At 44.0% G+C, this 14,733-nt stretch overlaps 1 protein-coding gene across 2 annotated transcripts; it reads left to right on the plus strand.

Moving 5' to 3' along the window:
- Positions 1–10,851: 10,851 nt before the first annotated feature.
- Positions 10,852–14,174, plus strand: LOC119269445. 2 transcript variants are annotated; one of them, XM_037551274.1, is made up of 2 exons: positions 10,852–11,282; positions 11,793–14,174. In XM_037551274.1, the coding sequence occupies exon 2, from the start codon at positions 11,885–11,887 to the stop codon at positions 13,439–13,441; it is 1,557 nt and encodes a 518-aa protein (XP_037407171.1). In that variant the 5' UTR covers positions 10,852–11,282; positions 11,793–11,884; the 3' UTR covers positions 13,442–14,174. The 2 variants fall into 2 exon arrangements, with proteins under 2 accessions (XP_037407171.1, XP_037407172.1); XM_037551275.1 differs by having other exon boundaries at positions 11,796–14,174.
- Positions 14,175–14,733: the final 559 nt, after the last annotated feature.

Genomic DNA, 14,733 nt, shown 5'->3' on the forward strand with positions numbered 1-14,733 from the left:
TTGTGTCCGTTGACTATGAGATGCTTGTGGCGACTTCGGCAATCTCAAGACAAGACGTGACTACTCAACCTCTTGTGGGGCTTATCGTGATATGGTGTTCGTTTGTACTCCCTCCGTAAACAAATATAAGAGCGTTTAGATCATTAAAGTAGTGATCTAAACGCTTTAGTGATCTAAATACTCTTATTAGAGGGAGTATACTCATAGAGATGAGTATACAAAATGTTGTGGGTGTCTATGTATACATGGGCGGATCTGGGCCCCAGGCAGTCCAGGCAGTGGCCTGGGGCGTGACAAATTTCCCAGTCTATATATCTAGAGAAAAAACAAACTGGCCTGGGGCGCAACCCACTTCATACCCCTGTTGCTGGGCCATTAGCCAGCCCAATAACAAAAAAGTGAACGAAAACAAGAAAGACAAAAGGGCCTGTGCTGCTGGTATGTAGCTTACGAGAGTCTTTTTTGACCAGAAAAGGAAGATGTTTTGACGTAGCGTACGTAGCCCGTGTTAGGCTAGTTGATGAAGAGATTTCTCTTGCTAGCCACTGTTTCCAAATCCCAAATTTTCTTGCTAGTTTTCTTTTGCGGGAATTTCTCTTGCTAGTTGCCACTGTTTGGTGTTTGATTGAGAAAAGATCAATGCTTTTCCCTGTTCATATTGTATTCCTTAGGTTTGTAGTTCTGCAGAGAACATAGATGTGGAATCCGGTTTAGTAATTCACATTTTGCATTTGTTACTAAACCAGCTAAGTTAAAAAAAATGCCTGGATGACCAACTTATATTAAAAAATATAAACATTTACTATAAAAAATATGTATAAACATGAAAAATATTTCAATGATGCATCAGATGATATTGATATGGTATTGTGAATGTTGATATTTCTTGTGTAAACTTAGTCAAGTTTTACGAAGCTTGACTCAAGACAAATCTTATATATAGAGTAAAAAGAAAACGGAGAAAGCAGAGGGGTGGAAAGTTGAGTTATAGGGGTTGGAAACTTTCATTTTGTGAAGGTGTTTTTTTCGCGAAAATTGCCATCATTTGATCATGATCAAATGGCTGTGCGGGTGGGATCTCCCTCCTAGGGGACGCCAACATTACTATTTTTTTCATAATCAAGTAGGGTATCATATTTTTATAAACATCACTCCACTTTCCGATGAAGAGACAAGCCAAACATGCTAGCCAACAGAAAGAGTTAAAGAAAATCTAGCGAAATTGCGAGCCTCAAAGTTTCTCTTCCAAGTAGGGTATCACCTGGTTTCGTATGTTCGTAGAGTTGGACAAGTCTTACCTGGCCCAAAATTAAACCAGCCACAGAAGTTTTTTTTGGTTCTTCAACTGTTCTTGTCGTCTTTGCCTCGAGGCGCGAGCATGTCAACTCGTTGACAAGGGGCGGAGGTCAAAAATGTGCCGTATGCTTTTTTCTAGAGAATATTAGTATTTTATTGATTAAGCAAAAAAACTACAAACGAGGGGGAGAAAATAAACATACAAACTACTATTACTATATTTCATTCCAGCTTTCACTAAAACATGAGCTAAGAAATTAAACTGCCGACGAACATATTTGAAGACCACTGAAGAGAATTGGTTGGCTGCATGCTTGATGTCAGCTTCCACCATAACCACGGAGACGATAATGCACTTGAGAGTGAAGGCGCTGGACAAGAGGAGGACAACTGGAAGCAAAAGTGAACCACCTCAAAGTTATTCTCATGTGCTGAGTTCTGAGTAGCACTATATTTTAGGACCCTATATCCGGGGAACGTTCGATCTGGAGCACCACCAGACCAGATGAATCGTTTGCCAGGGGCATGAGACATCAGTCAAAAGATTTTGTTCGATTTGGAAAACGTTCTAGCATGAACCCCATCTAGAAACATTTGTTGCTAATGAAAAACCCACAATCCTTGAAAAGGAAAAAGAATTGAGCCAAAAAAGGCCCAGATTTGAGGACATATAGTAAAAGGCCTTCAAGATAATTTTAGAGAAAAGGACATGGTTCACACATGTGATCACAACATGTTTGCCATGACGAATGATAGGACTGTTATTTCAAAGAAAAAAAATCGTAAGAGGGGGAAATAGCACACAATTGCCATGGTATATAACAATAATAATGCCACATGGCTACATAAAATTTTGTCATGGCTAAAAAACAAGTAAATCATCATATCTCTCTCTAACAGGTATGCCAAATATTTGAAAAACAACACTAATATTTGTACACCATGGCAATACATATTTTGTGTATGATTTTGCTAGCAAAAACTAGGTAGTGGACCAATGCAACTCCATATTTTCCAGTTGTGCTTTTTATGGCATGGCATATTCACATCTAAACAAGAATTTTGTTCTTTGTAAAAGATTGCAAATGTATAAATTTTGTCCTTTGAACAATTTTATGGCATTGCAAATTCACTTAAAAGGATTTTTGTTCTTTAAAAAAGGCTTGCAAATTCAAAAATTGTGTTCTTTAAAACAAAAAAGGTGGCAACTTTAGAATTTGCCAATGGTACATGATTTTTTTGGAAAGTTGTTCTATCAAAACAAAACATGGTGCCATTAATATAATTTTAGAATTTTCCATGGGAACATGACAAATTAAACTACAAAATGGTCTAACTAATAAAATTGCATGTTCTAAAATAAATAAAAGTGCCTTTTGTAATTAATAATTTTGTCGTGGACTTAAGGATCAAAATTGTCATGCCACCACCAACATTGTGAAATTAGTAATTTTGCAATGGTCTAATTAATAAATTTCCCTGAACTTTAATAATAAAATTGTCATGGTATATAAATTGAAAATGCCATGCTCTAACTAAATAAAATTGCCAAGATCTATAAAGTAAAATTGCCATGCTACATAAATCGAATTTGCAATGATCTAAATTATAATTGCCATCCTCTGAAAATTGTAAATTTTCCATCCTCTAAAAAGTAAAATTTCCATGATACCTATATTAAAACTACCATGCCGTAAAGTATTATAAATGCCATGGTCCAAATATAATTTTGCCATGGTCCAAACCCACCACCATCTTAAAGCCATCGTGTGACCAAAACAGGAAAAAAACTACTAATTGTCATGGGTAAAAAGTTAGTTCACATGACGAAAAAAATGAACATGCCATGGCATAAAACTATCTCTTTTCACCGCGGAGTCACACCATAATTTGCCATGTGATCAAGACATGATTTGCCATGTGGGTGAATGATTTTTCATTAGTAAATTTGCTACGGTGAAAAAATATATCATGAAACTGACGTATGACAAGAGAGAGCAAAGTTCACACATTTGCCATGTGAATACAAACAAAATGAACTTAAAGAAATCACCATGATTTAGGACACAAAATTCATTAAAAAAATCCTGAACATCTAACATGCATCTTGTTTAGTTGATTTAAGTGGCAATTTGCACATACGCTTCGTTTGGATGTCTCCATTGGGGAGCTCCGTATTGTATTGGTCCGAATTCCAAATCAATGAGGAAACTGAAATGGCACGAATACAAATTCACCTGTTTGGTTGTCCAGTGAATTGGCCCTTGAAATGCCTCTGAGCTTCCAATACCAAATCATATTTGGATGACAAACTTTGGAATTGCATAGCTACATTACCTTACCAGGTTATACCTTGCCCTACATGACTAAAAAATGTAATCTAAATACGAATGAATATATAGCAACGAAAATAAATAAATATTCTAGAAATACATCAGAAAAAGCGAATCAACAAAACTTCCCTGATCTGCACAGTAGATAAAACTGGAAAAAATTAAAAATGGTGCAAAGATAGAGGGATTTTCATGATTTGGAGGGGTTTGACAAGAAGATCTAGGCCGTAGCCATGGATCCATGGTGGAGCAGTGTTGTGGCTGCACAAAAAGAGGAGCAGCTCGTACATATGTAATGGTGGAGTGCTGTATAGAAGGAGCTGCAACTCGTGGACAAAGGAGGACTTGAGCCAGGCAACGATAGGCAAGGACGACGGCCACACCTGGCTAGAAGGGCGGAGCTGACGACGGGGCGCGCCGGTCCTGGGCCGCCGTCGACCTCCATGGCGGGGCGCAGCACAGGGCGACGGGAGATGGCGAGGGGGCGACGGGAAATGGGGTGGGGAAGAGGGGAGGGGAGGGACTGCGCCGCCGCCGGCCGCCGTGGTGGTCGCCGCCGCCGCCCGCTGCTAGGTCGCCGCCGGCACGACCTAGGTCAGTGCTCGAGTTCGCCCCTCTCATTCCCCTTCGCTGCCTTCTATTTCTCTTTCGTGGGCTGAAGCGGTAAGTTTTGCGGGAGATAGCGAAATCGGGCCAATTCGGAGCGCCACCCCTCCGAAACGTGGGAGGAAGATTTTCACGGAGCGAAAACGGGCCTGAATTGCTCTTTCATTTCCAATACGAATTCGGTGTCCAGCCAAACGTCCGTATTGACCCTAGATGATTACCAAATCCATTTCCTGGGCTCCAATGAAGACATCCAAACGCAGTGATAGTCATATTGAAGGAGAAAAGGTAGTCTTCAATAAAGTTATGAAAGGATGCAAAACTGCCCCCGCCATACAAAAAATGCAAAATACACACAAAATCATGTTAGAAGTTAAAAAAAAATGAGTAGGACTGTCCAGGGAAAATCATGGATGTGGAAAATTTACTTAACAAATCCCATGGCAAAATTAGAAATATATTATGGAGATGTGAAAAAATTGGAGACATGGCAAAATTTAAGAAATGCATGATAATTTGGACAAATTTGCTGCAACAATGTGAAGGAGCAGAGGAGGTACTAGAGGATTTGGTTGTTGGGCGGGTTCCGGCGCGAGTTGTGATGGCACATGTCTAATCCGGTGGAGGCGGCGTTGATCCTTGCGGTGGTAGGCTGCAACCTTGCTTTCTCAGGGTGTTGTGTACACTCGTGTGTAGCATAAAATTGAGTTATGTTTTCTTCGGTTAATTCGGTTTACTGTCAGTTTTCTCGGTATGCACCAAATAAACCAAACTTGAAATTGGTATGGAAATCTCATACCGTAAACCATATAAACCATAAATTTTTGCTTGGTTATGTATTTTATGGTTAGGTTTCAAAATACACTGGGTGAAGTGAACCGGTCGTTGTCATCATCTTTGAAAAAAGTTCAAGGATTTTGCAAAAAAGGATTGTGAACATTGAAAGGAGTTCGTGGATTTGAAAAAAAATAATGGATTCAAAAAAAATTCTTTGGTTTGAAAATTTTCATCAATTTTTTAAAATGTTCATGAATTTTAATAAAAGGAAAGGAAAATGCAAAAAGAACAAAAGAAGTAAAACCGGCCAAAAAACAGAAAAATTAAAAAAAGTAAACCCGCGACCTCCTCGGTCGAACGAAACCAGAAAAAAAACCGTGACCTCCACATTCCGTGGGACATGAACAAAAGAAAGAATAGAAGAAGAAAAATGATGTAACTATTTGCATCAAGTGAGTTGTGTGGTTGGCTACTTCGGCGTACACTCAATGGAGACGTCGTGGGTCTGAATCACACCCTCACACTTTTTTGTAGGTTAACTGAAAATGAAAAGGTAAAATGGGCCGGCCCAATGCGGAGAGGATTTGCATACGTATACGTTTCGGCGGGCGACGTACTTTTGAAAATTACCATCCTACCCTTTGTTATGAAGGGGTATGAAGAGATCTTCTCCGTTGATGTGTTTAGGGGTTTGTACCAGAAGTGAAAAAAAGAGAAACCATCAGGGCAAAGGGAGCCCTCTTTTCTGCAACACTGGCTCAAAGAACTTAAGGAGGAGTTGGAAACACTGCGATTCGGGCCACTTATTGATGAGTCGGCAGATCGATAGAGAATTTTTTTAATTGATATCGAAGAAACTATGGAGAAAGAGGAGATTTACTGGGTGGAGCATAACAGGGTGAATTGGCACAGGTATGAGGACATAAATACATTTTTTTAACAATTTTGCTACAACTCGAAGAAAGAGGAACTATATTCGCAGGCTCATGGATGAGCATGGGGCATGGAAGGAAGATAATGAGGCGATGAGGAGTTTAACTGAAGAATATTTTTAAAATCTTTTTACATCAAAAGTACATGAGCCAAATGTGGAGGTTCTTGATAAAGTAAAACCAAAGGTAACATTTTATATGAATGATGCGCTTTGCCCCCCTATACAAAGGAAAAAGTGAAACATGCTTTGTTTAGCATCCATGACCTAAAAGCAATAGGACCGGATGACCTACATGCGGTATTTTATAAGAATTTTTGGCATCTTGTTGGAGATGATTTGGTAAAAGAAGTTCTTGCTGCAGTGAACTCTGGTCTAATCCCAGAAGGATGGAATACTACAATGATAGTCCTAATTCCAGAGGTTGAAACGCCGAAGAAAGTTTCTTAGTTTAGGCCAATGAGTATGTGTAACATGGTTTATAAAGTCATTGCTAAGATGTTGGTTGCAAGGTTGAAAGTGTTTCTTCCAGAGATCATTAGTGAGAATCAAAGTGCTTTTTTCCCTGGCCGCATCATTACTGATAATGTTGTTCTGGCTTATGAGTGCTTGCATATGATGAAAAAAAAATAAAGTTGGATCATGCGCGGTCAAACTTGACATGCAGAAGGCTTATGACCGTGTTGAATGGGTTTTCTAAAGGCAATCTTGACTAAGTTAGGTTTTGATGATAAATGGGTCCAGCTTATTATGGCTTGTGTTTCCTCGGTTAATATAAGGTGAGATTTAATTCCAATGAAACTGCTCCTTTTAAGCCAACTAGAGGACTTTGGTAAGGGGGCCTCCTATCCCCTTATCTTTTTCTGCTTTGTGACGAAGGCCTTCCCGCTCTTATTTCTCATGGAGAGGATGAGGGAAATTTAGTGGGAGTCAAGGTGTGTCGTGATGCTCCCACTATCTCTCATTTACATTTTGCTGATAACTCACTTATTTTGATACGAGCGGATGCGGCAAACACTAATAGCTTGAAGAGAATATTGGATGAGTACTGTGTTGCTTCTGGTCAGATGGTGAGTGCTGCACAATCATCAATTTCCTTTAGTCCCAATACTGATGTTGATGACAAAGTGGAGGTGTGCCTAATCTTGGACATTATGACAGAACCCCTTTCTGATAAGTATTTGGGACTCCCTTCCATGATTGGGCTGCACAGGGTTGACTGCTTTAAACATCTTATTGAAAGAATTCAGAAAATTGTTAATGGAAGGAAGGAGAGAACGCTATCTTATGGTGGTAAGGAGGCTCTGATAAGGGAAGTGGCTCAAGCTATCCAACATATGCGATGAGCGTGTTAAAATTCCCAAAAAATTTCAAGGGGATCACTGATGCAACATCGCATTATTGGTGGAGTGATGGAGAAGACCAATGCAAGATGCATTGGTTCGCATGGTGGAAGATGTGTGTTCTGAAGGAAAGGGGTGGCATGGGCTTTCGTGATATTAGTAGTTTTAACTTGGCTATGCTGGCGAAGCAGTGCTGGAGACTGGTTGACAACTATGTCTGACAATGTGCTAGAGTGATGAGGTCCAAATATTATCCAGATGGTGACTTGCTTAATTGTGAACTCAAAAAAGGCTCCTCCTATGTTTGGCAAAGTATTTGGGCAGGAATTCAAACCTTCAAAAAGGTTGTATCTGGAGGTTGGAAATGGTTTGAAAATAAACATATGGTAAGATTGTTGGATCCCGAATAGTTCAAACAGGAAGATTATTACAAACCAGGGCAACTATTTACTTACTAGAGTTAGCAAGCTTATTGATCATGCTTCTGGTCATTGAGATGAAAGGTCGATTAGGGACAATTTTTGGCATCTTTATGCGGAGCGCATTCTTTAGATTCCTATCTACCAACATACAAAAGATTTTGTCGCTTGGCATCTGACAAAGTCCGGTATTTTTAGAGTTCGATCGGCTTATTACAAGCAGTGGGAGGAAAGTTATGCAGGTAACTATAGTAATCCATCGGGCATTGAGGGGACAGGACTTCACCCGGTTTGGAAGAAGCTCTGGAATTTGAAAGTTCCAGGAAAGGTGAAGATATTCTTTTGGCGTTGCCTACATAAGGCCATCCCATGCCAATGTGTTCTTGCAAACCGGCACATCGCTACTTCCGAGCAATGTCCAATCTGTAAAACTCACGCGGAAGATGTGGCCCATACACTGTTCAAGTGTGGACGAGCTGGGGAGATTTGGAGGGCCCTTGGCCTACATGAAATACTAGATGTGGCAGGAATAGTGGAAAGTTGAAGATCGAAAGTAACTGAGATCATCTTGTGTGACCCGAGTTTTCACAAGCAATACATGGACATTGTACAAAATCAGAGATGGTTGCTATTACCTATTGGTACATATGGTGGCAGCGTCGCCTGATCGTCAGACATGAAGAGGTTTAGTCACGTGTCCGAACAAGTAGTGCCATACAAGCTCTCTATTTGATTTTTTAGAGCATCTGGGAAACCTACTGTCACGCCGAGAAGTAATCGCTGGAGGAATTCGCTAACAAGACAACATGCCTTAAACGTGGACACGTCTTTTTCAGAAGACTAGTAAGATGCCCGTGCATTGCACGGAACATCAAGATGCATCTTTTTACAAACACCTGTTGTCCGAACAAGTAGTGCCATACAAGCTCTCTATTTGAATTTTTTAGAGCATCTGGGAAACCTACTGTCACGCCGAGAAGTAATCGCTGGAGGAATTCGCTAACAAGACAACATGCCTTAAACGTGGACACGTCTTTTTCAGAAGACTAGTAAGATGCCCGTGCATTGCACGGAACATCAAGATGCATCTTTTTACAAACACCTGTTGTGATTGACTCATGCATGAGTAATCCCATGTGTAAAAACTGATGATATCTCGAGAATTTTATTGGAAAAATGATATCTTGAGGATTTCATCGAAAAAATGATATCTCGAGAAAGATGAGAGATAAGGTGAGAAGGAGTGGGGCATGATGATGACTGGTGGTCGGACTGGGCGGAGGCATGGGGATGGCCGGCGCCGGCAGGCGGCAGCAGCCACCATGCCAGATTGTTCCAGAAACTTCCTTTTTAATTACTCGACAATAAGGTTGTGGGAGATAAGGATGAAGCAGGCAAGGCCTTATCTGTAAATGCGGAGAGAGGTACGGGTATCTTTTGTAAAATTGTCATAGTTTACTTCCTATGCGTCAGATATAGATTGGACGGTTTATAATACAAGATGGCAGGCACATCATTATCATCAACTTGGTTTTTTATAAGAGTAGAGATGATCACGTGGATTTTTGTGGTGCAGTCCTTCGTGATAATAGAGGTTTATTTATGGGAGCTTCAACTGCGAACTTGAAAAATATTTCAGATGTTGTTTCAACTGAGGCTGATGCAGTAGTTGAAGGACCGAAGTTGGCCCTAAGCATTGGATGCGATTCCATCATTGTGCAAATGGATAACTTGGTTGTTGTCGAAGCATTAAACGATAATACTACCGGACATTCAATGATGACAGCCCTAATTCTTGAAGATTGTCTAAGTTTGTTGGAAGATTTTGGGAAGGTTTTTATTGAGTATTGTAATAGAGATTCGAATATGGTTGCTCACACGCTAGCTCAACGGGACGTGTTGATTCACTGGCTGTATGGTCGGACTTGCCTCCCCATTTTATAATTCCTTTATTAGCAGGTGATGTAAGTGTTATTTGATTTACTAAAGCAAGCCATAAAGGTCTTTTCCTAAAAGAAAAGGGGGCTGCTAGGCGTCCGCCGATGGATGAATTGGAAACATCCGCCGCCTGGCTGGCCATTGGATGGACGCGCTGCTGGCCGTCCAATGTACAACCCACGTTCCCCACCTCCCTTTTGCAACAAGCGCGGTGTTGCAGAAACAAGCCCACCTCCCACGCTGTTAGATCTCCCCACGCGAGCATCACAAAATTGCATCAAGTTGGTTGTTGCTGAAATAGAGACTTTGTGCGGAGACGTGATGTAACTTTTGCAACAATGTATTGTTGCAGAAAACTTTGCAACTGTGATGATGTTGCAGAAAAAATTGTAGATTTTTTTTGTAAGAGAGATTGTGTTGTGAATTTTTTTTTCAACATAGATTGTGTTGCGGGATTTTTTTGGCAACGTAGATTGTGCTGCAGATTTTTTTTCCATTTCATTTTCACTTTTTTTTGCAACAGCGTATTGTTGCAGAAAAACTTTGCAACTGAGATGATGTTGCATTTATTTTCTTTGTCTTCACCTTTATATCGTGTGACGGAATAATTTTTTGCAACATGACCAATGTTGCAGAAATTTTTCTCGCAACTTATTGGATGTTGCAGAAAAATGCCATTGTCGTTCGCAACGAGCTCCCGCGGGACGACGACGAGGGGAAGCGGAGCCGCTCATCCCCACCATCGTGCCGCTGCCGGCGTGCACCCGCAGGAAGGAGCGGTGCTGCTCATCCCCGCCATCGCTGGCACCAACCGCAAGGCCATCCATCCCCGAGCTCCCATCCTGAGCGTTGCCAAACCTTGTCGCCGGTCACGTCGGCCGGCTACCTCGCATGCTCCCATGAGCGCTTGCTGATGAAGTCACTAGCTGCTGCTTGCATCTACGTTCGTGGGTGCTCTTCATCCTATGCGTGCGTGGTGGAGGACACTGAATGAGTTAGGAAAGTAGAGAATATGTGGATGGGAGTGCTCGGAGGAGAAGATAAGGCAGCAAGGACGAAGCAGTATATGTGATGACTGGGACACGTGTCGTCTATGGGAGATGACGGGTGCATTGAAAAAATCAGTCGGTTGAAGGGAATCTTTTCCCATAAAAAAAGGCCTCTTTTTTCAAAAAGAATAAATAAATAGATCGCTCACTGTGTTTCCAACGGTCGCCGATTTTTATCCCACCCGAGAAAACATTGCTCCGTGGGTCGTATCGCCATGCCTCCAAGCTTGACTGGTTCCGTCGGGCGCACCAAGCCGAGCGCTTCCTCGAGTCCCGTCGGAGCGGCGCGCTACTGACGACGAGTCAACAGTCAAGATTGACTGCTATACCATTCGCGATCAAGTCCATTGCTCCCAACTCCCAAGGAAAGACCTTTGTCCCGTTGGTGCGGGTCAGATACCCCGTACTTCAACTAACCTGCCGGCCGCTTTCCCCTACACTCAACAGAAGCAGTTCATCGGAGGCCCGACGCTTCCCCCCTCATTCAGTTGCGCCTAGGATTCTTCACGCCTGCTGCGATCTGAATTCGGATGATCAAATCGAGAAGTTCTTGGGTGATCCTCTGTTCGATTGGCTTCTCCTCTTGAGAGGTACTCCAGTTCTGCTCCAATTCGTGCCCTGCATACCTGTGTTCTTAGGTTTATGGATTGGGCGACCATTTGGTACGGCTGTTTGATTTGGTGCGAGTCCTTTTGCGCCTGTGCCTTTGAGGTTCGGAACAAGAAATTGATCTGCTATGATAAGGAAATCTCATACATGTTGGCGATTTCCATAGTTTCTGCACAACTGAATATGTGTTCTCTTCCGATTAATAAGATCTCTGAAACGCGAAATTTCCCACTTCTAGAACATATGTTAGGTTGATTAAGAATCTGTGGTGGTCAGTGAGCACATACTACCTCTGATTAAGAACATCTGATTCCAGAACAATATTTGTGGCCTAACTGTAGATTTGGAGAATTTGCTATTCTGAAAATCTCACTGGATTTACATCAAAATCTTCCATCTCACATGCATATTTCAGGTTCCACCAGTATGATCATCCTACTTGATGCCAGAAATCCAGGGTTCTAACCCTGTCTTTTTTTGTACTTTTATAGCAGAAAGATTACTGCAATACGCCAGTCTTCAAGTTCATCATCCTGTGTCTTTGCGTAATCAAATAGCACAGATTTCATTCACACGAAAAAAGATGGGTCACACTGTTGCCGAGGATGACATAGAAGACATACCAAGTTCAGATGCAAATTCACCAATTCTGACTGAACATCACATCACAGTCCCAACCCTTCACGACGGACTAATGCAAGGGGAACACCAACACGAGAGACGGCTTCTGGATTTCCTGAAGGCAACGCCTTCAGTGCAATGGCTGAAGGACATCAACGTCTGCGCGCCACTGGGGAAAATTCAGCTGCCATCGATCGGCGTCCACCGCTACCTCCATGTCCACTTCATCAGAACAGTCGACTGGAGCTCACTGCTCGTCATCTGCAAGAACCACCTCAAGCATCCTCTCAACATCGCCCTGCTCATCTGGCTGCTCTGCGTCGCCGCCGCCGGCGCCATGCTAGGACTGCTCCTGTTGGGGCTGCTGAACAAGGCATTCCCTTCCAGGGCCTTGAGACACCACTGGATAGAGATCGACAACCAGATCCTCAACGCTCTCTTCACGCTCATGAGCATCTACCAGCACCCCATCCTCGTCCACCACCTCGTTCTCCTCTGCCGGTGGCGGCCGGAGGACGCCGCCCAGCTAAGGAAGTTGTACTGCAAGAATGGCGCCCGCCGTCCCAACGAGCGAGCGCACATGTCCTTCGTGGTGGCCCTCCTCCACGTCACCTGCATTTCGCAGTACATGGAGTGCAGCCTCTACTGGGGCTACCCAAGCAGGTCACGCTCCGAGTTCGCGGAGAACTTCTTCTTTATCCTCGGCGTCTCCGCGCCTGTCGTCGCCGGCGCCCACATGGTGTACAGCCCTCTAGGCAGAGACGACGACGACGACGCTGCCGCCTCCTGCGAGGAAACCAAGCAGCTCCACCTCCACGCAGCAGCCGGAGCCGAAGAATCGCCGGAGGAAAGGACGGCGGTCGGCAACCCGATGTGGGCGGGGGAGCTGCTGGACTGCGGCGAGGACCCGGCGGCGTGCTACCTGTCGTTCCTGTGCACGTTCTGCGTGTTCGGCTGGAACATGGAGCGGCTCGGGCTGGGCAACATGTACGTGCACACCGCCATGTTCCTGCTGCTGTGCGTCGCGCCCTTCTGGGTGTTCAACGTCACGGCGCTCAGCATCCACGACTACGTCCTCAGCGACGCCTTCGGCGCCGCCGGGGTGGTGCTCTGCTTCCTCGGCCTCCTGTACGGCGGGTTCTGGAGGATCCAGATGAGGAAGCGGCTCGGGCTGCCCCGGAGCAGGTGGTGCTGCGGCTCGTCGTCGCTGACGGACTACGCGCAGTGGCTCCTCTGCTGGCCGTGCGCGCTCGCGCAGGAGGTGCGCACGGCGAACCTGTACGGCCTGAGGGACGACGGCGGTTTCTACGGGAAGCTGGTGGACGGCGGTGACCCGGAGCGAGGGCCGGACGTGCCGGTCTCCGTTGGGGTGCGCGAGGGGATCGATGCTGCCGTCCATCTCGCGGTGGACGGAGAGATGATCCCGCCCGTCCAGCCGGTGGTAGAGTCTGGACGGCAGAGGCAAGCCGGCGACGAAGAAATTGTTGCAAATGGCAGTAGCGTCCAGCTCAAAAGTTGACCGCGATGGTGACTGATATTGTATAGTATGCAAAAGCTTGCTGACGGATAGATTCTTCCTTCTCGGGATCGATGTCACCATTTTGACATTGTTATGCCCCTGGTTTGTCATGCTCCGCACAGGACTTTAGGTCGTCAGTCATTAGTTAGTCCAGTTTTATTCAGAACAGCTACCTTGACACTCCAACAGATGTCATCTTTCATCGATTCTTTTCGTGTTGCACGTTACTAGAAGAAGAAGAAGAAGAAGAAGAAGAAGAAGAAAGTCTCTCGTGATTATTTTGAGAGGCTCCTACTATGACGACGATGATGAAATATAAAATCATGTGTAAGCCTCTGGTTAAAGAATAATGTACTAGGTCAGCTAGTGTGTTCCAGTAACTTCAGAAAGATTTAGCTGGAGCCGGTTCAAAAGTAGATTCTTGCGCGTTACATGGTAACCTTGGGCAACCTGTGAAGTCCCTCTCCGAGTGTGAAAGAAATGCTCCAATGCCCTGCCTATGCGATGACAGTTTTAAAGCGAACCGATGCTATGTGCTTTGTCATTCACGGTGGAGAACAAAAGTTTGCCGTTGCTTGTGGAAAAGAGAAAGGTTCAGACGCAGTATATAAGCTCCAGGATACAGAGAGACTGAAACCTCTACTTCAGACTTCAGAGCTGCCTGGGAAGTGGTGGCTGCACCTGCACAGTACCAGTCTCCTGTTCAGTTCTGCTCGCCGAGAAGCCAAGCCATGGCTGTAAGTTATTAGTCAGATCTTCTGTTTATTCGACAGTATGTATGTATGTATGTATGTATGTATGTATGTGAAGAACTACTGTGCTTATGGAAATGGAAAGTTGATTTCATGGATGGATGCTTGCAGGTGGTGGAGCTGAAGGTCGGGATGCACTGCGACAGGTGCATCAAGTCGATCAAGAAGGCGATCAAGACGATCGATGGTACGACGAAAGCCTTCGATCCACTCGACATAAAACAGTCTCACTTTCTGCAGTTGCAGTATATGATTAAATTAACCCTGGTTTGTGCGTGCGTATGCGCAGACATGGAGAGCTACCAGCTCGAGAAGGAGACGAACAAGGTGACCGTGACGGGGAACATCACCGCGGAGGAAGTGGTGAAGGCTCTGCAGAAGATCGGGAAGACGGTAACTTACTGGGGTGAGTGAAGAACAGAGCCCAGAGGAAGGCGAGCCACACGGTAACAAATTATTGTTACTGGGAGTGCGGACTACAGAGCCCACGTAGTTAGCTAGCTAGTTAGTATTAGCTCATGTGCTTACCATGGGATATCA

This window comes from Triticum dicoccoides, chromosome 3A (assembly GCF_002162155.2).
Source record: "Triticum dicoccoides isolate Atlit2015 ecotype Zavitan chromosome 3A, WEW_v2.0, whole genome shotgun sequence".
Lineage (NCBI taxonomy): Eukaryota > Viridiplantae > Streptophyta > Magnoliopsida > Poales > Poaceae > Triticum > Triticum dicoccoides.

Excerpts from the sequence above, each read along its gene's own strand:
- LOC119269445 (XM_037551274.1), top strand. The coding sequence starts at position 11,885 with ATGGGTCACACTGTTGCCGAGGATGACATAGAAGACATACCAAGTTCA.